The following is a 26,726-nucleotide window of genomic DNA, read 5'->3' as shown; positions in this document are numbered from 1 at the left end:
CATATCAAATCGCAGCCCTCTAGCCTCAGTAGTTTTTATTTTATTTAAGGTTAAAGTTAGACATGATCGTGCGTCTGGCACCGCTATAGGTGCCAACAACACAGGCCGCCATCGGGCTGTGGCTGAAAGTCTCAAGGGTCACGGCTGAGAGTTTCATGGGCCGTGGCTGAGTGTCAAACAGCATTATACGCTGTATAGAAGAGACTTCGGCACATTTTTTACTTGTCTAATACTGTTATTTGATACTAAATATATATAAAAAACTATAAGGGTACAGGATTAACCAATCCATTTTAGTCATCCAACAACGTCACAACAAAGGTCATCTACGCCCAAACGGTGCATCGAATTCGAGCAGATGCTTGAAAGGTGACGCGACGGGTTTCCTCTCAGCATGACTTCTGTATGTTCTCTTTTTTTCCGTCCCTACATGATGCTATTTAAAACTATTTTTCAGTGGTGCATATATACGTGAAAGAATGGAAAACAGCAGTACGTAACAAATAAACACGATAAGTCCAGAACATTCCCCATTTCAAAAGAAAAACTTGCAACTCGAAAGAGAACAACTGATTGTTCTGATTTTCAAGGCACATTAAACATTGCCATCTATGCTTCCTATAAAGAATGAGAAGCTTAGTTTGTTTTTGGTGTTGAAAATTTTCGAGCAATGACAACCACGAGATCTAATCTGTAAGGTATTATGAATTATTTCATGTCGCCTCGGTGTGTGACTGAATGGCAGTGTGACTGGTGGTGATCTATCTAGTGTTACAGAGATGGTGACGACACTGAAAAAACAAGATAGATTAGTTGCTGCTATTTTTGGTATGCCACAGATAATCTTTGGATTTTGTTCCGTCAGAATATGAGTTATGACGATGGTTGTGGAATGCAGCGCCAGTCATTGAATGTTTAATTTTCCATCAGAACATAAGAAAATACAATTTTAGTAAAGGACATGGGTATATATTAATCGATAAAAAAAATGTGTGACGATTTCCATTTGTGCATTCGCTCTCTTACATGAATGTGCACAAATAAACACACAAGATCTGTTCTGTTATTAACACCACATTGTGACTTTTTGGGCACTGACACAGTAGGAGCAAGGGGCGCTGATGAATATGAAAGTGGGTGTTCAAAGTGACCGCAGAGCGCAGAGGGTACTATGACAGACCTCCCACATTATCACGAGCCCTCCTTCATTCAAAAAGACTCGTAAAATTTGTTCAGCTTATAACTCTGATTTGCTCAGTAGCTAGGGAAATTTAGGTTACAGAGGGGAGAATTTTTCACTGCACAAAGAGACACGTGAATATCATCTAGCCACAGAAAAATACCAAAAGCAAAGGGACAAATGAATCCCAAAATAAACTGAGAAGAAAACGCTCACCAACTGGGAAAAATTATCTTAGATGTGAAGTTAAATTCCAAACCAGGATGCATTTTATTTGCAATTTTACAATTTACATACCTAGCGAACCTGAACTAATTGGTAAGGTAGGAAAATTCTCATTCTCTGGACTAAAGCTTATTCGACGATACTGGAAAAATCACAAACATTTTGACTAGTCACAAAAAAACAAGTAGATCGAAGCGCTATAAACATCGCGGACACAGACACAAACAACTAAATAGTTGCAACGTTGTATCATACCCTTCCTTCGTCTAGAGTGTCATCACTGGAGAGAGAGAGAGAGAGAGAGAGAGAGAGAGAGAGAGAGAGAGAGAGAGAGAGAGAGAGAAGTATGTCACTCACCTAATCCGTCAATGCCCTCAGTAGTGAGGGGTAGCCTGCGTAGGGCACATCGTCACGCTCCACACGAAAATTAATATTGATGTCTCTTATCCTGTCTTCACGAAAAAGGTCAGTGTTATTTCAACGTGTAACCCTAAGAATAGAACTTAGCCTTTTCACCGGAGAGGCTAAATGCATACATCAAAACAAAGCGTGGAAGGAACCAGTGTATCAAGTACCGAGTGTCCTTGAAAGGAATGTAACATACAGATACAGATAATGAATAGTCTTGTCTCGATGTTTGTCAAGAGAGCTCAAAGCGCGTAGGAATTGGTGAACGGGAATAATAGGATGCCAAGCATCCACGACGAACGCACGAAAAATAAAGTGAATTCCAGAGGCGGAAAAAAACAGATTACTTCCTAAAATGGAGGGAGGCAAGTTTTGGTAAAGTTCTATGTACACACTGCTGAATGTGTTTACTGTTTATGAACACGTCATGCTGTCATAGATAATGAAACGGAGCATGTACACGAGATCGGTACAGTAACAACAGCATTAGCTTTTCTCCCGGTTTCACCTTCAGATCCTTGTACTTCATCTTCAGTTTATGAATCTCTTTATTTAGCTGTCCAACCACTCCAACACCCTCTTTCACTGTCCTAAGCGCTTAATAGCCTAAAATGAACCAGTGCTTCGCTTGACACACTAATTTCCATAGAATCAAAATCAAAAAGCTCAGAATGATGGTTAATAATAGGGACAATATACCCATTATTGCATTGTTTATCATCATGAATTCAATTTTAAAGAAGCTTCCTTACCTAATTATGCCAGTAAAATGTCAAAACTGACGTGCTTTTTTGAGCTTCCAAGTAACGTTTAAATGAACTTAACTACAAAAGGTTGAAACATCTGGTGTTGTCCTCCGCAGAACTCTGGCAAATCACCTTGTTACAATATAGCCTCTTTTTTTTTTTGGGTAGGTCAGTTGCCCCTGTTCCATCCACATGGTTTTAGCTAAATTGAATCTCATTTGTTTATCTCTTTGGTCTTACAATACCACACGCACAAACACACACATGCACCATTATATATCACTGCAAACAGTGAATTTAAATTTATTTTTGCATTCATAAAAGTCTGGTAGAAACTGTATTCTTGACTGCAGGTGCAATGCGATTTAGGACAAAAGTAGTCCTTGATAATAGTGGTCGTCTAAAGTGAGCCTCCTAAAGTGGCACTGTGAGTGTCTCATTCTTAGGAGCTTTTTTTGTGTGTTTGTTTTTCGTTATGAAATATTCTGTGCATAGTGAAGTCAGAACACCCATACAAGCGCATTAAACCCAAAAGAAATCATGGATCAAGAGTTTACAAAAACACAAATACTGTAACTCAGACTGTTACAAAGAAGATTCCGGTTTCTTCAATCACAGCAAAACATATTTATACATAACACCATATATCTACATATCTATGATATTCCAAAAATTATCAATACGCATGAATAGTTTCAATTATTCTGAGTAACCTCAAAAACTAAGAGTGGGAGTTAACTGTACTTATTTTCTGGTTTCATTAGCAAGTGGAATACAAACGTATCTTGAATTCATTCGTAAAGTAAGCGCCTCCACATTAAATACCCTTGGTATCAGTTAACTGTTTTACGGCTAATATGTTAACTGCTCATTCTATCGGCCAGCTGTCATTATTCTCTAGGTCATACTTGGTGTGGGCTTTTCTCAGCTCCGCTCCGTTATTTCTGTACTTGTTTGGGTCCCGTGGTCTGCCTTGTCCAGGCACGTGCAGAAGTGGGGGGGCAGGGGGTGCCCAAACACCCGCCCCCTTGCTCCCACGCCCCATAAGTGCCCTTTTCTCAATATTCAAGATACATATGGACAGCATGTAATAACTGGTTTTTACTGTCACCCCCCATACTGTATAATATATATAATATATATATATATACACACATATACATACATACATATACAAATGTATATATATGAAGTGCCCTTTTCTAATCCTGAGCACCTGCCCATTGATTTATCTCTGCACGTTACTGTGGCTGTCCATTGCCGGATTCAAGCTCAGTAAGATGAAAAATAAACACCAGTTGTGATACACAGTCGATTATTAGTCACAATCTTCTTCAGCTCATTCATTGTATTAAAAATGAATGGAAAAATTCTTACGTCTTTCGAGATAAGGAAAGTTAGCGGTTGAATGAATTCTGTCAGTGTCAAACGCAGGCAGCCGACACTCATTCATGTAGATTGTAGATGAACCTAGGTCATTCTCTGCACTCTGAAAGTTGATTAGTGAGCGTCGCGAACGTTTTAATTTGTCAGTACATTTTTAACATTTTATTTTTCTTAAACGTTTCTTTTCCTAGGTTAAGACTACCGAAATTACTTTAGTTCAGGACTGCATTTTCTCTCTCTCTCTCTCTCTCTCTCATACACACACACATTTATGTTTATTCTTATAAACCGTGCTTAAACGATAACATAATACAAATTTACAAAATTATATATAAGTACACGCATACCTGCACAAGAATGTTGGATAGTCATTGATATAAAATCTTATTTTTCAAACACCTTTCAGCAGAACCTGGATTGTACTTCCGTTTTCTTAAGTTATTTTTGTCAACCTCGACGACTTCTGAGCGTGACTGTTGACCTTTGTTTTTTATGAAATGACGTAATAATTCACGCCACAAACATTTAGACTGGATACGAGCTGTTTTATCATTGGCAACTGGTATTGCAACCATTCTTTAACTGAAGATTGTGAAATGAATATGTGTCGTGCAAGACAAGAGTTGAAACAAATAACGCAATTAATATAGAAAAGATGTGAATAAATAAATGAATGAATAGAAGATAAACTTTCAACCAGTTGACTGTCAGGTGGTAGGTGCATCACTGACTGAGGGCCTGGGCCTAAATGGGAAAACGATTTTATTGGTTTGGACGGAGGGTAGAAAAGGGGACAAGCAAAGCGCCCTTGACCTAGCAAAAGAATGGAAGCACACCTGTAAGTGAACGAACATCATCACATACAATAACACACAGCTGCGCTCTCGTAAATGCTCGAGAAGAATACTATTCCATTAATTTCACTATATGTGCAATTTTTATGGCCATGTACTGGTTTGGTCATGTTTTGCAGCTATAAGTAGTAGTATAAGTATGAATGAAACGTTTATGCAAAACGTAATCAGTACAGTGAAAAACAAGCCAGTGAAGGCCTGCTGTTATGTCTAGCCAATCGCAAGCTGAAAAAAAATAGTCCAGTTGGAAAATGTCACGGAAGTAACCGATCTAGGACTCAACGGGTGGTGTGCCCGTCAGGGATGCAGTAAGCACCCCGTAATTATGACCCGAATAAGAACGTTGCCAGAATGCTTGGTTTGAAATCATTTCTGAGCATCATGACAAATAGTTTCAATGACTTGGAAAACTGGTATATACTACTCAAACCCGACCACCGGTACTTTTGCTATAATTGTGTTAGAAAAATCTGCTGGTTAAATGATCATCACTTGTAGTTGATAGTGACTTAGGGCAAGGGAATGCTTTCATCTTTTGGCAACATCTCTCATCGCTGTCCTTAACCTTAGCCCACTACTGTTTATGGACCATGACTATGCTTGTTCTTGTCACATAACTTCTCTTCTGTTTTGAGCGTTGTGGAACATTTCTTTCCAGCTTGAAGCGACCGATTTATATTAAAAGCTCATTATACAAAAAGCAAGCGTAGTTGTGTTTAAATAGTGTCTCTCTTTCCATACTTTATACTATTAGCTTATATTATTTTATAATGCTTGTGCATGTTTGTGTGTAAACTGTGTTTTTATCACCATTAAAAGTATACTTGTACATATGAAATCATAAAAAGTTTTTAAAGGCGTTCTCAAAATTATCAACAGCATTTAGCCTACTAGTCTCCGAAAAACTGAGTAGGGATCAGCTAGAAAAATCAGTTGCTCTGATTGTCTTTGAAAGTTTAGTTTCTTTTGCGCTGTGTTTTTCAAGTTGAATTTCCGCGTATATATTTCTGGAACTACTAAAATTCCACAAAACATTATTTTTCACAGGATCTTACAGGAGGGCTCAAAACCACTGTAATATGAGACTATATATGTGTGTTTATTGATACGGTAGGAAGTGGGTGGGCAGTGTCATGCAAGTGGGATTACGCTACAACAGTTGGATGTGTTCTTGAGTATCTACCATGCTGATAAGTCAATTCAGCTTTCAGCTTCAGGCATCCATGCACTTTAGTTTTATTCGGCTACTTTGTCTGTGTTTCTTAGCAGATTTAATAAGAAAAAAGTGTTTTTCATGATAATTTTACCATAAGATGGATCTTGCAGCTAGAAACCAGTGATTAGATTTTAAGAGAGGCAGGAATCTAACTTTCTGACGGGAGAATCCCTCCGCCTTGATGCCCGAACACCATTACCACAGATTTTGGTAACCAGTTTTGATCAATGTTACTACCAAGAAAGCTATGAGGTTGATTACGTTTGTTTGTCTCTTTAATACCAATTGCGCAAAGAAAGATCTGTGAATTTTACGAGAATTTTACCAAAGGCGGGACTCAAGATTGCCAACTCATGATTTTCATGAGGGAGAAATAGGACTGCAGCTTTTGGGGAGAAAGAGCTTTAGTTGGGGGGATAACTCAGCCTTATAGTAGGCTGGCTGTCTCAGAAGTTCTCGTGCATTATTATTATTATTATTATTATTATTATTATTATTATTATTATTATTATTATTATTATTATTATCTTCCTTCTGCAGCTGCGACTGGGATTTGGATCCTTATTTGAACGTTTCCCTGACTTGAGAGTGAACCGCTGGTTAATAAAAATTAGCAGTTGACTAGGACCTCATTAGCTTCGTATCTTAGGAAGCATTCCATGAATAACTAAGATGGGCTGACTCTTGTGTCGAGCTTTCATGACAAAAAAAAAAGGCTGTCTGCTTTGTAATACTTTCTGCCCGACGAGCGGGTTACACCTGCTGTACAATGTCGCCTTATTAACGAAAAGCAATTATGAATGGAAAATAGTAACACAGAGATAACATGGTCTTCGTCAGAAGTGGGAAAATTTCTTAAGTACCGGTGCATTAGTAGGACATTAAGGCCATGAATCCTTTTGTAACGAACTATGAAGTGTGAAGCAGTATTTGAGAATTTTCAGCAACGCACAATTATTTGAAAGTAACTAATCAATGACATTATTTGAAAATAACACAGCTAATAGAATTTGTCTTGTATAGAAATTTGAATAAGGCTACCTCAGAGTTTATGAACACTTATTGTATTATTTTACTTCTCCCAAGTGACATTCACTTCATTACCGCAAATTTCCTAACTGCAGACTTTAAACAAACTATAAGCATCACCTTCAAGTGAAATAATTAATTTTTACTCTGATGCGGAAGGCGTCAAGAGTAACGAACAATTTTTTTTTGTATTCCAGTAATTCAGGCTTTTGACAATGGCAAACGGCAGCATGTGTAATCATCACCAGTTAACTTCGTTCGTTCTTCTGTGCGTAACGACAATGATTGTTTCGACGGTCTACTCGAGAAAGGTAAATGGAACGACTAATTTTTCTTTGTGGTTTGAAAATACTTCTATTGCCAGTCAACTGATTTTGAAAATCGTTATGATTACTCGTAAGTATAAGTGTGTGCATGTTAAATATAAGACAATTGCCGTTTTATAAATATCAGATGTTCAGAATTTATCAGATCCAGTAGAAATTTTTTTCTCATGATTAATTGCTTGTTTGATGCAGTTAAGCATAATCGTGCTTTTAAAATCGCTGTTCTTTGCTTTGGTGATTTTTGCCAAGAGTACCCTGCTTGCTATGACATATTTCAACTAAAATTTATTTATACTGGGATAATATAGTGTACTTACACATACACACACACATATATATATATTGTATATATATATCGAAGGCAAAATCTTGTAGTTGTTGTTAATGCCTTGGTTTAAGCTTGACTTATGCCAGCACGACTTCGTACTCCAGGGCAGCCTGTAATCTTACAGATGATGATGAAAAATTTTCCAAAATAATGCTATGTTCAAAATATTTTTCATTCAGATTTGAGACTGTTTCTTTCCGTCAACGTCTTCCATTTTATACTTTCTATCGCATTGGATATGAAGATATTAACTAATATTTGTACTTATATATCCCTTCGCTTAACTTATCAGGTGAATCGCTCCAATAATAATGAATGGACCAACGTTCGATTACCAACGACACTCCATCCCGTTCATTACGTCGTCAAGCTTCAGACGTTTCTAAATGACAGTAACAGTTTCCAAGGATACATCGAAGTGGAGCTGGAAGTTGTCAAGCCAACGTCGAGAATCATACTGCATTTGGCAGACCTTGTTGTGAAGAATAACACAGCAAAGGTAAGTCACGAAGCCCCAAGGGAATTGAATTTGTTGTTGTTATTATTATTATTATTATTATTATTATTATTATTATTATTATTATTATTATTATTATTATTATTACCTCTTCTGCAATAAAAAAAGGAATGGTTAACTTACAGTCAAGTGGATCATTTCCATTTACTGTATTTAACGTAACAGCCCCCAAAAAGTGCCATTTTCTTATATATTACATTAACTTTAGGACCCCCTTATTTAACTACATGCATAGAATTTCTTTGTACTTTGATACTCTCTTCAATGTAGTTCTATCAGAAGCCTCCTAAAACCACTGACTGTAATGCATTATTACTCAGTGATCTTTCTATTCATTGTAGGTGTCCACTTTAAACAAACGCCGACGGTCTCATCCAGTCCGTCATGAGAAATATAACTCAGAACGAGAACAGTACACCTTGCAACTACGGCGCCGTCTTCGTCAGGGTAAAGCTTATTTGCTGTCAATGCAGTTCGAGGGTGTTCTTAACGAGATTCCTCGTGGTTTTTATAAAACTTCGTACATGGATAAAGATGGCGTTGAAAGGCGAGTATCGGTTCTCATAATAATGTTTTTTTTTTTATTATCATTCCTGATGTTCAATTATTTTGACGACTAGAATTTATTGAAAAGCAAATCATATTTTAATATTATAAGGGTTTATTTTATGGCAATAAAAATTTCAATTTTAATAGACTATTAGAAATGCCTCCTTGGTCTTCTGACACAGAACGCTTAGGTCCCCAAAAAGTTTTTAATATGTTTTCTTGAAAGGCACTGTCTGTTTGAAGTGAGGTGCTACTTCAAAATGACGAACTACTAATGACCATTCTTCCACTGTTATTTCAGGAAATTAGCTGTGACGCAGTTCTGGCCAGCAGATGCCCGCAGAGCTTTCCCTTGCTTTGATGAACCAGCGCTGAAAGCAACATTTGATATCCATATAGCCAGAGAAAGTCATATGACTGCTGTTTCCAACATGCCTCTTATCAGAACGACTCCCATGTATGTGGTCGGTAGACAGTTGTATATCTAGCAAGAACCGCATGCTTAATTTTATCTTTCATTACGCTCACACGCCTATTAACAACAAACAGTGAAATCTTGTAAATTTTTGGTTTAATTTCCTACCTTAGAAGCTTAGTCAACTTTACATGTCCGGATTAACTCTAGTCAGTACCTAGCATACATATCATCCTAATAATAAATGTCAATACAAAAACTGAAACGAAGAATCTGAATGTTCTGTACATTTCAACATTACTTAAATTAGTTTTATTTCGTTAGTCCCAACCGAGATGGATGGGTGTGGGACCAGTTTGCTACCACCCTCAATATGTCCACCTACTTAGTAGCATTCCTTATATCAGACTACAGCTTTCGAGATCTCGAAGGTCAAGGAAAGGGACGTTTGAGAGGTTAGTGGTCTGTTATGTATGCCATTTTACATGTTAAAAGATAAGTCTGTTTCAAAAATTACAACTCTTCAGATAAACCTACTAGACCGTTGTCTTCAAGTCAGTCTTCCTTTCGTTATTACAGATGATATAAAATGTCTGTAGAAATAGAATGTAAACCGATTAATGATCATAAAATACCTTCTTCAACATGAACGTGACAGTATGGACTAGCGAAGATAAATTAGACCAGACATCCTTAGCCCTTGAAGTGGGGTCATTCGCGATGTCTTTCTTCGAGGACTACTTCAACCTACCTTACCCTTTGAGGAAGATGGACATGGCTGCAGTTCCAGAGACGACTTTTCAAGCCATGGAAAACTGGGGCCTCATTACGTACAGGTAAATGGATCTCTGAAGGAGCACACTCTTTGAGTATTTGCATTGACAGTTTTAGAGATAAAACTATGGAAAGTTTAAGCTGTGTCATTAATGAATAAAGAGAAGAGTAAAGAATGATTACATACGCACGCATACACACACACATATATATAATTTATGAGCGATCATTTTTTTCTAATCATCTGTAGGATTTCCTTCCTTTTTTCATTAATGACATAACCTCGCCTTCCATAGTTTTATCGCTGAAGTAAAGTCAGTACGAATCCTCTAGGTTTTTTGGCGTCAAAGCCGTAATCCTTCACATGGGAAAATCGAGACGGGTTTGCATGCCCAGACAGAGTTTGAACAGAGGAGGGGTATATGTGTTGTTATCCAAAGGTATGGTAGCAAAATGTTATTTGAACAAAGGTTCAAATAACATTTTTAGATAGCATTGTTCTCTTGAGATGCAAGAGTAGGTTCTTCCCCTTCTGTAGATTGCAGTTGCCTTCATATTCTTTGGAGTTAAGTAATATTTAGTAGCTGTTGTTTCCAACCAATGACGAGTTGTGGAATGTTTTTCCTGCTTCTGTTTTCACAGAGTCCTGTAATTTTCTATTTTTAAAGAAGTCTTACCGTTTCCCCCAAGATTAAGTTTTTTTTTTTACCTGATTCATTCGAGTCTGAGCTAAACAATACAATGAGGTTGCATTCAATATAACTTAGATTATTTTCTGCAAACTGTGAACGTAAACCGAGTCACCTGAAAACTGTTAGCGTCTTCTCTCCTAAGGGAATCTATGCTGTTAACTGACCCCAAACGCTCCTCTGCATCGCATCGAAGGCAAGTCTCCCAGTTGGTGGCGCACGAACTGGCTCATCAGTGGTTTGGGAATCTCGTGACATTCAAGTGGTGGACAGATCTTTGGCTGAACGAAGGCTTTGCTACCTACATGTCCGATGTTGCTATTGATCAGGTAATTAGAATATTTTCGGTGTAACTAGTCTAAGCATTTTCTTCCTTTTCTATGGGCAGCTATTTATACCTATAAAGTTAAGTTTGATGATGGAAATATTAACAGTGCGATAAAGTTTGAAATTTGGTAATATAGATATCATACATTTTCTTGACACAGTCATGCTAAAGTGTATTCCTAATTGTAATCGCAGAAAAATAACATCATATTTGCATTTTCTGTTGCTATCGAACAGCCTGACAAGTGCACCAAAATCAATTAAATATGTAATTTTTTTAATTGCAAACAATAATGTTCTAATAAATACACAGGAAACAAAGCCCGATGATTAGCACTATTTAATGTCTAATGGGTTTACTTTGATACTTTCTAATGTGTTAACTTTGATATTTCCAACTTATAGTAGAACATGAACATCTTACATTGTAGATGGAACCAGCTTGGGGAATTCTGGAGCAATTTGTCGTCACCCGACTTCAGTCCGTAATGACAATGGATTCACTGAAATCCTCTCATCCGATTAGCAAGTCTCTGGCAAACCCTGCCGACATAGATCAAGTTTTCGATCAAATCCCTTATAGCAAAGGTAAGGTGTCTCTGGATGATCTTCGAAAAAATGTCCAAAAAAGGATGTGTTAATTTCTGTTTTACTTACGCATGTACATGGATACGTTGGCACACGAATGTATTGGTGTGAATTTATTCTTTAAGGGAAGAATAATCATCTGTGGCCAACAGACTTGGAAAACAGTCTTATCTCTGTTCATTTGTTTATTTTAATTTTCACAGGAGCCTCTGTAATTCGAATGATGAAACATTTCCTGACAGAAAGTACTTTCAAGAAGGGCCTTGCAGCTTATTTATCTTCAATGTGAGTTCACAAAGTTTATTCAGGGTTTTAACCCATCATGATTCGATAAACATGATTTTTTCGTAAATCCATATAGATATGAGGTCCCTGACTAAGATCTTTCAGTTCAAACAAAAACTTCATTTTGATAAGCACAAAACAGAAGAGCCAATTGATTCATAATGAAAAGTAACCAAGGAGTCATAAGAGAAACCCAATCCCGCTCTCTCTCTCTCTCTTTTAATTGAATACTGAAAATGCTGTTTATAACATAACATAATTTCAGGAGTTATAAGAACGCCGACCAGGACGACTTGTGGCGGTATATGACAGTTTCAGCTCATCAGGATGGATCTTTACCTAAAGAACTGACCGTCAAGACAATTATGGACACCTGGACGCTGCAGGAAGGCTACCCTGTTCTTACGGTTGTCAGAGATTCTAACGGCACCGCCAGGGTTACTCAGGTGAGTATTCATAAAAAGAAAAAAAATGCTTGTAACCAATTATCTCTTTTCCAGTGCAAATGATGTTCAGCCTTTAAGGAAATGTATGGCCGGTTATTAATGTAACCCTGAATCAGATAATCATATTCATTTACAGATAATTAGATAAACCTTTAACACTCTCTAGGCAAACACAAAATACAAATTTTCTCAAATAGCCAAGTAGTGTCCTGCGATGAACGAGCATTTATTAATTTTAAGATGAAATCTTATTTGAATTTGTGTATAAGTGTATGCAATACTGCAATAAACTTCTTCACCTTAGGGACCCGTCAATTCAATTTGTAGTTATTCAGAGGCAGCACCATGCCAGCAGTGATCTAACACAGCTCCTGTTCGAGACAAGATAAGCATGAAACCACCTGCCCTCATTGTTCGTTAAGCCTCACATACCAGACACCGATTGCTATTAGACCTTTATCCATTTTCTTCTTGGCATTCATGAAGTTAGTGATAGTCTTACCTCGCTAATAATACTGAGGAATCAAACTTTCTAGAAATTCATGAAGTTCTACACTTCCAGCTAGAAGGAGAGGTAACTATTTTCTAAATTTTGGATAGATTTTTACATGAGTTTTCGAGAACCTCATACTGATTACTCTATGCAAAAATTATATCCAAATGATTCATATGTGAATTCATTAGAATATTATCTTCAAAACCAAAGAAGATGGGATTCACTTGCAAATTTATCCTGAAATTCCCACTGCTGGTAACCAGATATAGCTTTATCACTTGCCCAACCTTCCTTAGGCAATCTTATGTGAGCATGTTGATGATACTCACAAAAGTATCAACAATCCTTTACCTTTATATTTTCTGCGAAAAAATTTAAGTAATTTTTTATCTGAGATATCTGCTTCTCCATTCTAGCTGTACAACACACAATCAACCTTTCCAAATTATATTTCACGACTTTACTCAATCGAAACATAACTTGGAGTTTTTGAATAAATTCAGTAAAAGCGATGAGTGAAGTAGTTTGTCAGTAGGTCAGGCATGTGGCATCTGAAATTTCTTTATCTCTAAATCTTCCTGAACAGAATGAGTTTATACTTTTATTTACAATAAATATTTGAAACTCTTAATTTTTGCTTGAAAAACTTCTCTCTGAGAATCCAGAAATAAAATTTCCAGAGTTTCCACAGCAACGTTACTTACTGGGAGGAGACGAACAAGATCTAGGATATAAATGGTGGATCCCAGTCACCTTCACAAGCCGGAACCGCCGCACCTTCCGCCACACGCGGGCTCAGACTTGGCTTAGCAACCATGCTAATCACGTGACAGTGACGGGGCTGCCTCACCCGAGGGAATGGGTCATTTTTAATCTGCAGATGACAGGTATAAACGACGGTTCTGTTTGTGACTGAATGGCAAAAAATGCACATGAACATGTTAGATTAAGCAAAAGATTTTACCTCCTAGATGAATTTGTATACAAAACTATAACATAAGCCTCTAATGGCTGAAGGAAGTAATTTTCCCATATATATATATGTATGTATATATATATATATATATATATATATATATATATATATATATATATATATATGGAAAAATTACTTCCCTTCAGTATTAAATATATGTTTTATAGATACTGCATGCATATATATATATATATATATATATTTTATATATATATATATATATATATATATATATATATATATATATATATATATATATATATATATATATATATATATATATATATATATATATATATATTTTTTAACAATTCGCTCTAGACAGTTCAAGCTCAGGTACTTTTGAAGTGCAGTCCTGGCTGACACATAAGTTGTTTTCCTTCATTTCCATTGGAAGGATGTTGCTTCAGTAGCGAAAGTTTGATCTTTTCGATGTTGGTTAAATCATGGCTTCTGCTGCTGAGGCATGCATATCCTTTTCTCCTTAAACTTTTTTCTTTTTACCCTTGGTTTGACCCCATATGTGTCTCAGCCCTCGAACATGAGTGTGCGGGTGCATAATTGCTCGTGTTTATGTGTGAGTAATCCCACAAGTGCACGCTATTTGGTTCAATTAATATTTCCATAAGAAAAATTCTCAGAAATTAATGATTTTACAAGGGCCTTTCAGCAACATCCTCGGTAGTTTTTCATTGGAGGGGTGGGTAGAGCTCTCGGCTAGCACGCTGTTGGCCCAGCGTTCGACTCTCCGACTGGCCAATGAAGAATTAGAGGAATTTATTTCTGGTGATAGAAATTCATTTCTCGTCATAATGTGGTTCAGATTCCATAATAAGCTGTAGGTCCCGTTGCTAGGTAACCAGTTGGTTCTTAGCCACGTAAAATAAATCTAATCCTTCGGGCCAGCCCTAGGCGATCTGCTAACCAGCTCAGTGGTCTGGTTAAACTAAGATATACTTAACTTAACTTTGTTTGAAAGGTCTTTGGAATAACAAGTGTGAATGATCAACGCTGATTCCCTCACTAGATAAGCTTGCGCATCTTTATTAAAATTAATATGCATTTTGCAGGATATTACCGAGTAAATTATGACGATTACAACTGGAGTCTCTTGGCATATCAGCTCCAACAAGAACACGAAGTCATCCATGTCACCAACAGAGCCCAGATAATAGACGATGCTCTTAACCTGGCCAGGGCAGGTAACAGTCTTAGATGTTGTTGTTGGTTTTGGGTACAAGAGGATGAAGGAAAAACAAAATGATATACTTTAAGAAAATGAAACTCATGCTTTACCTTTCAGTGTCTTTTCCAGAAACAAATCCTGATTGCTACAGCATTGACTAATAGGCAATAACCTAAATATGTTACATAAATATTTACATAACGTTTAGATGGTACTTAACCTGGCATGGCAGGTAATGGTCTTAGTTGTTGCTTTTAGGTAAAAAGGACAAGAAGGAAAAAACGTACACCCTACATGATGTAAAAAATCCCATCTTTTTTTCTGAAAAACAAATTCTGGTAACTGCAACACTTATTAAGAGCCAATAACGCTAATATTACTCGAAAATTTACATATTATTCAAACAGTACTTTTTTGCAGGTATGCTTTCATATAATTTCGCCATGAATATGACGAGGTATCTGACGGAAGAAAAAAGTTATGTAGTGTGGAAAGCAGCCTTCTCTAACATGCATTTTCTCTATGATATGTTCAAGCACACGGCATCTTATGGAGCTCTAAAGGTAACCTTTGCCAGTCTCTTCCCTTCCCTATTCTACTCACGTCTTGCCATCTGTGATTCAGCCTCTCCTCAGTTCCCTGACGCCCCCAACCCATTTTTATCAAAGAAGCACCTGTGGTACATATTTAACTGTAAGTCTTATCGTCAGATTTTTTTTTCCTTATTTCTTTTCACAAATCAGATATCTTTACCCGTATGACCCTTAAAGCCATTCTCATTAAAGCCTAGGTTTTATGTTAATTAGGGCCCCTCCTCAAAACATGAATTTCATCTTTGGGTTTCTTATATTTTCAGATGAAATTTTCAATTAGCTTCGAATTATTTTGTTAAGTTTATTTTTCATCGCAGTTCATACTTCATAATCTAGTGAAATCACTCATTAAAAATGAATTCGATGAATTAAGAAGGAAATGTTGTTTGAGTAAGTTGGCCTCATGCCAGAACGGGCTTCAAAACGACAGGCGGTTGGAGTTCAAGTCGAGAATGGGTGAAGGGTGAAACTGTTGCTCGTGATCAGGCCATCCTGGCAAGCACATTGTGATGAATAAAGAGAGTAAAGGTAAGAAACCAAACCAAATACAAGGAAAATAATAATACCGAGAGTTCTTTGGGAACCTTAAGGGGTAAAGCTAACTGAGCGATTATTTACCTTGCGGCTACCTTTGTCGTTACATTTACTTGGTATCAAAACCAAAAAACCTGGAATGTGAAAAGAAGTGGTAACTTAAAATTTCAGATAAAAAAAATACCTGGTTATAAATTGATATAGAGAGGATGTCTCTACATTCAGTAAGAGGTCCATTAGAATGGCAGACGAGAAAGAAATACAAATACTCTTAAGAGAAAGAGATTGAAACGGTAATTTTACCACTAGTGCGTGTTTTTTTTTTATACACTACCCGCAATTTTACTTTGCGCTATGGGTGTAATTACAAGCCCAACACCTAACCGTGAAAAAATAAATTTGTAAAAAAAATATTACTACTATGGCAATGAAATTTTTCATGAAACACTCGCCTATTAATGCACTAATACCTGGTATGTCCTCCATGACACTTCTTACACACTTTGACATGTTTTGGGACCGATTCTATCGATTCAATCAATTTTCGGCAGAGCCGGGGAGCGATGCGATCCCACATCTATGTAGATGCATCGGAGGTTTTGGAAATTCATGAGATAAAAATCGACTCGGAGAAATTGACTGACTACTGACAAGGCCGTCTCTCGGTGGTCTTGCTACTGAGCCCTATCCTCCCGCGCAATTAGGGAAATGTAGGAACGAGAGGGGGAAGGGCAGGAAAATTATCAGTGTATAGGCATAGTGCACGGATGACCTTGATGCTATCAGGTTTTCCGCATTTGAACCTACGTCTATATGAATGTATCGGAATGCTTCGAAAAGCCACGGAGAAAAAAAAAATCGACCGAGAGAAATTGACCAACTGAGTCTATCCTCCCACGCACTAAGAGAAATGTTGGCGCAATGGGGTGGGGGTTGGGGTTTGATCACGGCTGGAAAACGATCAGTGTCCAAGCAGAGTGCATGAACGGTCTTGATTGAAATTTTGCTACTTTGAATCTGAGAGCCGTCAGTCAGAAATATTTCCCATGCATGTTATTGAGTGCTACAAATTAAGTTTAAAGACATGTGAAATTAGCCGCCAGACCGGTGAGAAGCCCCGGACAGTAGAGAACCTTCTTATGAAGTACCGAGGAGGAGAAAGAGGTAACGACGTACAAACCGGTTGGTGGAAGCATGTCTTCTTTTTTTTTTTTTTTTAGTTTTACCAGACCGTTAAGTTAAAAGAACCCTTCCATGTCTGGATCGAAGGATTATTTATTAATCTTAGGTCTAAAATATATTTGCAATAAATCAGATTTTATTTAAGAGGTTGCAGTGTTGTAAAAAATCTTAAATTACTTCCAAAGAAAATTTTTCATTTTCAGCTAAAATTTCTTTCATTGCGTAATTTTTGAAATATAAGCTTTTTTGGAGTTGATAAGTTGATATTTCTCAAATTCCGCTAAAATATGCTTTATAGATACTTGTGTTTGACATACATCACAAATGGTGGGGGATTCTGTCGTGTGCCCATTAGAAAACTGTGTTAGATTAATATGTTGAAAATTACTGGAAGGTTCAGTGTAAAATGCAAGTAAACTTGCAATGCCACAAAGTCAAGTCTAATGCATTTCCGCCTAACAGGATTACTTCCTCATGATCCTGGAGCCTGTCTACGATTCTCTGGGTTTTGAAGATAAACCAGACGATGGACTCCAAACGCAGCTTCTTCGGACCGCGATCATCTGGTGGGCGTGTCGTCTGGGTCACACACATTGTGTCAATCAGTCGCGTGTATTATTTGAGCAATGGATGAAGGACCCCGACAATTATACGTAAGTGCTTCCAAAAATATAATGCATACACACTTTTTATATATATATATATACAGTATGTATATGTATATATATATATATATATATATATATATATATATATATATATATATATATATATATATATTGTCACAATGTCTACCAAGTACCTGGTTATTACACAACTAATCGCAGATTTTGAAAATGTACCTCACTTCAGCCAGATACCTGAATTTTCATGTAACAATAAGAATTACGACTGAGTACTCTAAAGGTAACAGTGATCCCTTAAAAAGCTCATTAATCACATGAGAAATCAAACTAAGTTTATCAAGACTAGTGTGAGGTATCAACAATTAAACAAGAAATATACTAGAGTAAAAGGGCATCACTCCATCAAACAACTTTAATTGTTTCCCTGGTCTTAATTCACTTCAGCAAAACTAAAGGAACAAAACATGTTTATCACTTTGCCTTATGCACACAATTAATCCTATTCACTGGAGGTCAATAAATGAAACACTGTTTTTTAAGAACATTAAATACAAAAATTTATTTTTAAATTCAAAATTTATAATTAGAATTCACAATCTGAAAAATTTACTATTACTTGAAAACAACACAAAAATTTAATTGATTCTTGAGTTAAATTACTAAACAAAACTAAATCACAAAACTTTATCAACAGATTAGGTTAATCAAGCAAAATTTAAACTATCAAGAATTACTCAAGATTTGAAAAGTAAATCTTAATAAGTGAAAATTACATCAACTAAGCAATGTTAAATTATCAGTAAATATTCAAAATGCTAAGTAAATAAATGTTAAATCACAAATATATAAAATGTGAAAAATCAAGAGATTGCAAACACAAGAACACACAAAAATACACAAAAGATTTATCAGTAATAATTTCACTAAGGCAAGAAGTCTTTTAACACACCTTATTATACCATGGCAATAATAAGTAAAATTCACTTTACCTTTCACAAACTTGTGAAAACCTTTGCAAAATCATGCAGCTGCTTTAAATTCACAAAATGCTTTTTTGCCAGGTGCCGTTACCACCAAAGTTTTTACACTTTTCCTATACTCTGGTCTCAAAAGCTAAGATTAATACTAGTGACAACACCAACACTTTACGTTAATAATTACTCTCTTTTGAAGAATGTGAGAGAGAGAGAGAGAGAGAGAGAGAGAGAGAGAGAGAGAGAGAGAGAGAGAGAGAGAGAGAGAACCAATACGAACGGTCTCTGGAATTAGAATGACTCAATCTGAGGATTCCAGTATGAAACTAAGCAATCATATGACGTCATTAAGGCATTTTGGGAACGAGATACGAAAGCAAAATGTTTTGAATGCAATCAGGACAATACATGATCAAAATAATGCAATCTTAAACATGACGCAACTGCCATGTGCTTCAGTGCAATACTTGTTCATATCTCTCAAAAGGTACACGTGTTTACCAAAAAAAATTGTAAGCAACACATTTGTCTTCTTCTCGTACGGGACAAAGCTTTTACAGAAACCTTTACATGATCTAATTATGACTGGCATGTTTTGACAACAAAACAAAAAACCCGAATTGGTTTCCAGAACGGATCAGCAATTGTTATCTCGACCTGTCAGCGCTTTATATTAATTTGTGACAGATGGCACATCTGGTCTAAAACTCGTATCTCTCTCTCCCACTACTACGCTATTATCAAGAAAGATATTATTAATTCTAAATTACTCTGTTAGCCTATCTAAATTGCTAACTCTTTTGAGATCTGACACTACACTACATATAATATTTAAACAATTATTACCATTACACATAATACATGATAAATAGAAGAGTAAATATATCAAAACTATGGGATGATATACATATGACAAGGCAACATCATGAATATATATATATATATATATATATATATATATATATATATATATATATATATATATATATATATATATATATATATATATATATATATATATATATATATATATATATATGCACACACATATATATATATATGTATATATATATATATATATATATATATATATGACTTGCACACACACATATATATATATATATATATATATATATATATATATATATATATATATATATATATATATATATATATATATAACTTTTGGCAATGTTCACACTTTTTGTGTAAGAACAAGATCATCACAAATGGTGAAGGAAATCTTGAATGTCACCCACAAAAAACCAGTGGAATTTCACATGCGCATACATACACACACACACACGTAGAGACACAGACTTGCACACAAACACACACACACATACATATATATATATATATATATATATATATATATATATATATATATATATATATATATATATATATATATCGAAGCATTCCAAGTACCTGTTTTTACACAACTAATCACAGAATTAAAAAATTTAACTCACTTTAGCCAGACGCCTGAACTCTCATTACAATAAAAATTACGAGTGAGTACTCTAAAAGTAACAGTGATCCCTTAAAAAGCTTACTAATCACGTGAAAAATCAAACCTAGTTTATCAAAACACATGTGAGGTATCAACAATTAAACAAGAAATATACTAGAGTAAAAGGGCATCACTCCATCAAACAACTTTAACTGTTTCCCTGGCCTTAATTCACTTCAGCAAAACTAAAGGAACAAAACATGTTTATCACTTTGCCTTATGCACACAATTAATCCTATTCACCGGTGGTCAATAAATGAAACACTGTTTTTAAAAACATTAAATACAAAAATTTATTTTTAGATTCAAAATTTATAATTAGAATTCACAATCTGAAAAAATTTACTGTTACTTGAAAACAATACAAATATTTAATTAATTCTTGAATTAAATTATTAAGCACAAATAAATCACAAAAACTTTGATTTATGAAGAAATTAAGTTAGGCAAAATTTAAACCATCAAGAATTACTCAATATTTGAAAAGAAAATCTTAACAAATGAAATTTAAATCAAGTATGCTATGTGAAATTATCAAGAAATCTTTAAAATGCAAAGTAAATAAATGTTAAATTACAAACATATAAAATGTGAAAATCAAGAGATTGCAAACACAATAACACACAAAAATAAACAAAAGATTTATCAAAAATAATTTCACTAGGGCAAAATTTCCCTAATACACCTTATTATACCATGGTAATAATAAGTAAAATTCACTTTACCTTACACAAGCTTGTGAAAACCTTTGCAAAACCACTTGAAATGCTCTAGATTCACAAAACACACTTTTTGTCAGGCGCCGTTACCAAATACACTTTTCCTATGTTCAGATCTCAAAAGCTAAGTTTAGTATCAATGATCACAAAAATATTCTACGTTAATAACTTCTCTCTTTTGAAGAAAGAGAGAGAGAGAGAGAGAGAGAGAGAGAGAGAGAGAGAGAGAGAGAGAGAGAGAGAGAGAGAGAACCAACACTAACGGTCTCTGAAATCAGAATTTGCAAACTTTAGGGTTCCAGTGGGATATGAATTAATCAGACGAAGTCAGAACAATATGTGATCAGAGCAACACAATCCTACAAAATATGACGCAACAGATCGAGATACGTGCATTTACACTGAAAAAGGCGTATGTGACTGGAACAAAAAAATCGCATGGGATGAAGCTCTGAACAAAATCTCAACACGATCAAAACAGACGGCAACTGGCCAGCCACAAACTGCACGCTTTCAAAACAAAGATGAAGAACCACAGTTGGTTTCCAGGATAGTACATGAAACATTGTAAGACTATTTGTCTTTTCTCGAATGAGACAAAGCTTTTACAGATTCGATTGTTAACTTGTTATCCTCGCGACAACAACTGAACCAAAACACGACATACCAAATCACGAGTACTGAACACTTGTTGCTAGGGGACAAAACGTGGATCAGATACAAAGTTATTATTAAAACGTATTACACTGTTAAGTTACCCAAATCATTAACTCTTTTGAGATCTGACATTACACTACATATGATACTTCAACAATTACTATTATTACACATAATACATTATAAATAGAAGAGTAAATATATCAATACTATGGGATAATATACATATTACAATGCAACATCATGAATATATATATATATATATATATATATATATATATATATATATATATATATATATATATATATATATATATATATATATATATATATATATATATACACACATATATACTGTATATATATATATATATATATATATATATATATATATATATATATATATATATATATATATATATATATATATATATATATATATATATATATATATATATATATATATGTATATGTATATATGTGTGTGTGCATGCTAATGATATTGTTTACTCCATCAGTAAAAGGCCCCGAAGCTCGATTCCCGTGTGAGCTGGAACGTTTTATATTTGTTCTGTTAAATCCCATTGTGCCTGTTGATTTAAAGAGTGAAACACGTATCTAGTAGTTTATCAACTGAATATTGCTCACTGTTTAAACATCACATTCAAAATATTGATCACCGCTTAATTAACAATTTCAGAGTTGCTTCGAATGTCGCAGAGGCAGTATATTGCTCAGTCATCAATACAGGAGGACAGGAGATGTGGGAATTCGCATGGGACCGTTTTCATCTGACTAGAACGGCCCACCAAAGGAAAGCGTTGGGCAAAGCTCTCGGTTGCGCTTCTGACACCTGGTTGCTGGCTAGGTACGAAATAAGACAAGGTTCAAATAGTTAGTTCTGGGAGTGATAGCTCATGCTGATAACCGCCAGATTTCCTTAGTTCCAGAATTATCTTAGGTTTTGAATGTCCGTTGGTAAAAAGCCTGAATGTCTCTGCTGAATATATTTCCTGTAGTTTACAGTTTGGGTCCAACAAGGGGCACCTGCTGCTTGTGATGGACTTCTTTCAATTTCTAATTTTGTACAGAAATCCCTTCACGGGCATTTCTGTACAAAATATTCTGAATATTTAACAAATAGTTTGCATGGAACAAAATACCATAAGGGAAATATAAAATAACAACTTTGGGGTCAGCTGAAGTAATTAAATTATAAAAGAAGACTTGAATCAACTGAAGTTTATTTCTTCTGAAGAATCTGATTACTAATTTCATAGAAACAGCCATTTTATATCATGCTCAAGTTATCGAAACATGATGATATATTACAGCAATACTCGCTGTCTTAGTTTACCGTTCTCTGCTTTCAGTGAAAGTCCTGAAAAGTTCTATTAATGTTCTAAGTTCAACATATAAAATCATTTGTAGATTTCCCAGTAAATTCAGTTATTTTTTTTTTATTTGTTACTTGTTGGAAAAACAGTGCTTATTAATTTTCAACGAAGTAGACTTATATTTACAAATATCATTGAAATTAATTTCTTTTGTTTTTTTTCTTTCTTTTTTGTATTTATATGCATGCCTTCAAAATCAGGTACCTTGAAGCCGGTATCCACACAGAGTCTGGTCTTAGACGACAAGATTTGTCACATGTTTTCGAAGCAGTGGCCAATAGTGATGTGGGCAGTTACGTAGCGTGGCAGTTCTTCGAACAACGTTTCAAGCAAATAATAAAATAGTAAGTACACAGAGAAAGAGAAAGAGGAAAAAAATTCGATTTTGATTGTGGAGTGTATACACTGTTATATCGAACTGAATTGAATTGAATATGGAATTTAGGCCAAAGGCCAAGCACTGGGACCCATGAGGTCATTCAGCGCTGAAACGGAAATTGACAGTAAAAGGTGTGAAAGCTGTAACAGGAGGAACACCTCGCAGTTGCACTATGGATCAACTGTTAGGAAAGGGTGGAAAGTAAGATGGAAGAAAGAGAATGTGAAAGGAGGTACAGTAAAATGAACGAAAGGGGTTGCAGCTAGGAACCGAAGGCACGCCGCAAAGAACCTTAAGTAATGCCTACAGTGCACTGCATGGGGTGCACTGATGGCACTACCCCCTACGAGGTATACTGTTGTATCTATCAAAACGCTGGCTCATACACATATTTGGCCTCTCAGCAGCAATACTCCACACAAAGAGAATGCGGCAATTGTGTTATTATCAGTTTTAGCAACCTCTGCAACCAGTAAAAAAGGGAATATTTCCTTTAAGACTAGTAGTATTAAATAAGCACTGTACTAACCTCAGCAACGTGTACCTGGCTTTTAAATTAAGATATCTCATCAGTCTGAGAAACTTTTGTGGTCGAATGGTCACTTGATTCTGGAGCAAGTACCGATGGCTTAGGATATTAATGAACTTTATCCTAGTGGAGGGTTGTGAAACTCTTGGTAGGAGGAATGCCAGCCAAATAAAAGATGAGCTCATTTCTCTTGAGGCTGATTCAGTCTTGTACGTACAATAGGCAACAGAGACATATACTGTAGTGTAAGTCTTTGTTTGACTTAGTGTATTCATGCACTCTTTCGTCACTGTTTAAATAAATAAATCAAATAAATTTTTAATGAAGCTTATAAGACTCTGTATCACTTATAAGTGCTTCTGTAAGCTGTACGGATAACAAAAAATCCGTGTAATTTTCGGATATATCCTATAGGCTGACGTGCCGATACCAATATGCTGTCCAGTTGCGGAGGAGTACCAAATAGAGTTATGGACACTATGGTGTGAGGAAATGCTCTTTAAGTGGGGTTCACTCTCTTCCTTTAGGCTAATGGGAACCACAAACGGGATGTGTGAGAATCACCAAATGTCTGGAGGCTTGGGAAAAACTAACATTAAGTCTTGGGGTTTTGAATGCGCAAGGATGTGGTGCAGAAGAAAGAAATGAATGGTAATTGATATGCTTCAGGAGAGCGATTTATCATTTTGTGAAAAATAATTAGTGACCACAAGTGGGTCATAAGTTTTTCTGGAAAGTTTGAGTGGGTCATAGTGGAAAAGTAGGAAAACAGTGACCTCTCTTCCTAAACCTCCTTAGCTCCAAACACTCCCTGCTTATTTTATTATCCATTCTTGAATTTTAAAAATTCACTTATACTCTTCCCATTCAAGTGTTTTATAACCTATTCCATTTTTCATCCATTTTAGATGGTGTCCTCATTACAGTTTTGTCCGTCATTCACTCAGTTACGCTACTAGAACCATTTCTGACCCTTCCTGTCCCACTAAGACTTCTATCATTATAATTTTCACTTCAACATGTAATGATAAGATAAATTCATCAACATACTCTTCCATCTTCTGCGTACTAACACAAAATCTAACACAATTTTCTCTACTCAAAGTACTACTGGGTATTCTTCTTCAGAAACCATATCTTTCCAACACCCAAGACCCTCTCCATAAATATTTCCACAAGACTGTCTCCATTCACTTCTTCTTCAGGACCTCCATACTGCCCAACTATGCCTTCACTTTCTCTTTTACCTACCTCCACACACACACACACACACGCATAATGTGTGTGTGTCTTTTTACCCTAGAGCTACAATGTCATCCTCTTGTTATAGTGAACACTCGGTTTTTCTATATCGTTTTGCTAGAAAGTCATTTCTTCAGGAAGGGCTGCTAGACCAAATGCCTAATTCAGTTTTGTTAAATATCTCCTTCGCTTCTTATATATCAAATGTTACGTTTTTATTAAGGAAAGTCTTATTCATTTTCTATGTCGAAAGAAAAATTAAGTTTGCCCCGCATATTTCATGTTGTTTCGGACACCTTCCACTCTCTATCCTGTCAAAATCAAAAGCAATTTATTGTTTGTTAACATTTCAGCGTCGGCAGCGACTTCTCATCAGTTTCAAATATTGTTGAGGCTGTGACAAAGAATTTCAACACTAAGCAGTCTCTAAAGCAGGTAAGCTCGAGCGTCTATTAATTTCAGGAATTTTTAAATTTTTTCTCTCTGAACGGTTATTGATTTTATTAGCAAATAATTTTCTCTCTTCTTGTACCCTGTCATCAAAAACTTATAAGTAACCAGTGTGATAGACTTTACCTGTTACATCATATTGAAAGGGAAACAATTTAATCTATTCCTTATACCAATTTTTTTTTATTATTTACGAGTTTCTCGTTCTTTTTGTAACAGCTGCAAGACCTGAGAGCCGAGATACAGAAATCGCGCGTCAGTCACAAACACGCCCTCGACCAAGCAATAGAGGTTGTCGAGAACAACGTTGCATGGAGGAAAAAGAACTTCTATGATCTCGTTCGGTGGCTTAATCAACATGGATACTCACACGTCCTAACGCCGTCGTAGAAAAACATTTTCTTCACACTGAAGTATTGGCTCGTGCGTGGAATTCCTAAGCTCACTTTACAGACTTCACCGATACGTGTTCAAGAGTTAAGAAGAACGGGTTCACCATTTTGCTATCAATGTTCACTGGACTTCCTTGTTATTGTGATGTCCTTGATATATCACAGGGGAAGTTAGTTGCAAAATATGTTTTTTCTTTAACTTCCTTTCATTTGCAGTTACTCTCGTGGGTGAATTTAAAGAGAAAAAATGGAATGGTAATAATGATCCTGACGATGGAGAAGTTCCTTTTGAAACTTTTTTTTTAACCTCTAGATACGTACATTAAAATAAGTTTGTTAATTATGCACGTATTTGTGTACATATGTGTATGTATTATGTATGTAAATAAACAGTAAAATCAACAAACATTATTATTCATGACAACGTACCGTTGCACACAATGAAAGAGATAAAGAAATTATTTATTTCGATGCCAAGGGTTTCACGGAGGTAATATCCAGTTTATAGGGTTATTCCTATAAATCTGTATTTTTGGTATTTTAAAAACAGCGAAAGAAAACTGTAAATGGGACAGGTGTGACGACCCTCC

The 26,726-nt window shown here is 35.6% G+C and overlaps 2 protein-coding genes across 2 annotated transcripts in view; one reads left to right on the top strand and one right to left on the bottom strand.

Moving 5' to 3' along the window:
* Nucleotides 1-26,726, bottom strand: part of LOC136842555 (ribosome assembly protein METTL17, mitochondrial) — a 192,322-nt gene that overhangs the window by 137,954 nt on the left and 27,642 nt on the right. The window lies entirely within an intron of this gene.
* LOC136842552 (aminopeptidase N-like) lies at nt 1,719-26,542 on the top strand. The gene is made up of 19 exons (XM_067109991.1): nt 1,719-1,870; nt 7,242-7,355; nt 7,991-8,197; nt 8,557-8,762; nt 9,066-9,221; nt 9,504-9,634; nt 9,838-10,015; nt 10,788-10,971; nt 11,401-11,557; nt 11,761-11,842; nt 12,108-12,288; nt 13,476-13,671; nt 14,831-14,962; nt 15,367-15,509; nt 17,718-17,908; nt 22,448-22,615; nt 23,345-23,488; nt 25,648-25,729; nt 25,964-26,542. The coding sequence occupies exons 2-19, from the start codon at nt 7,260-7,262 to the stop codon at nt 26,132-26,134; spliced, it is 2,805 nt and encodes a 934-aa protein (XP_066966092.1). The 5' UTR covers nt 1,719-1,870; nt 7,242-7,259; the 3' UTR covers nt 26,135-26,542.

The sequence above is a fragment of the Macrobrachium rosenbergii genome, chromosome 10 (genome assembly GCF_040412425.1).
Source record: "Macrobrachium rosenbergii isolate ZJJX-2024 chromosome 10, ASM4041242v1, whole genome shotgun sequence".
Taxonomy (NCBI): Eukaryota; Metazoa; Arthropoda; class Malacostraca; order Decapoda; family Palaemonidae; genus Macrobrachium; species Macrobrachium rosenbergii.
The sequence above is the reverse complement of the archived record's forward strand: the minus strand, read 5'-3'. Positions and strand labels throughout refer to the sequence as shown.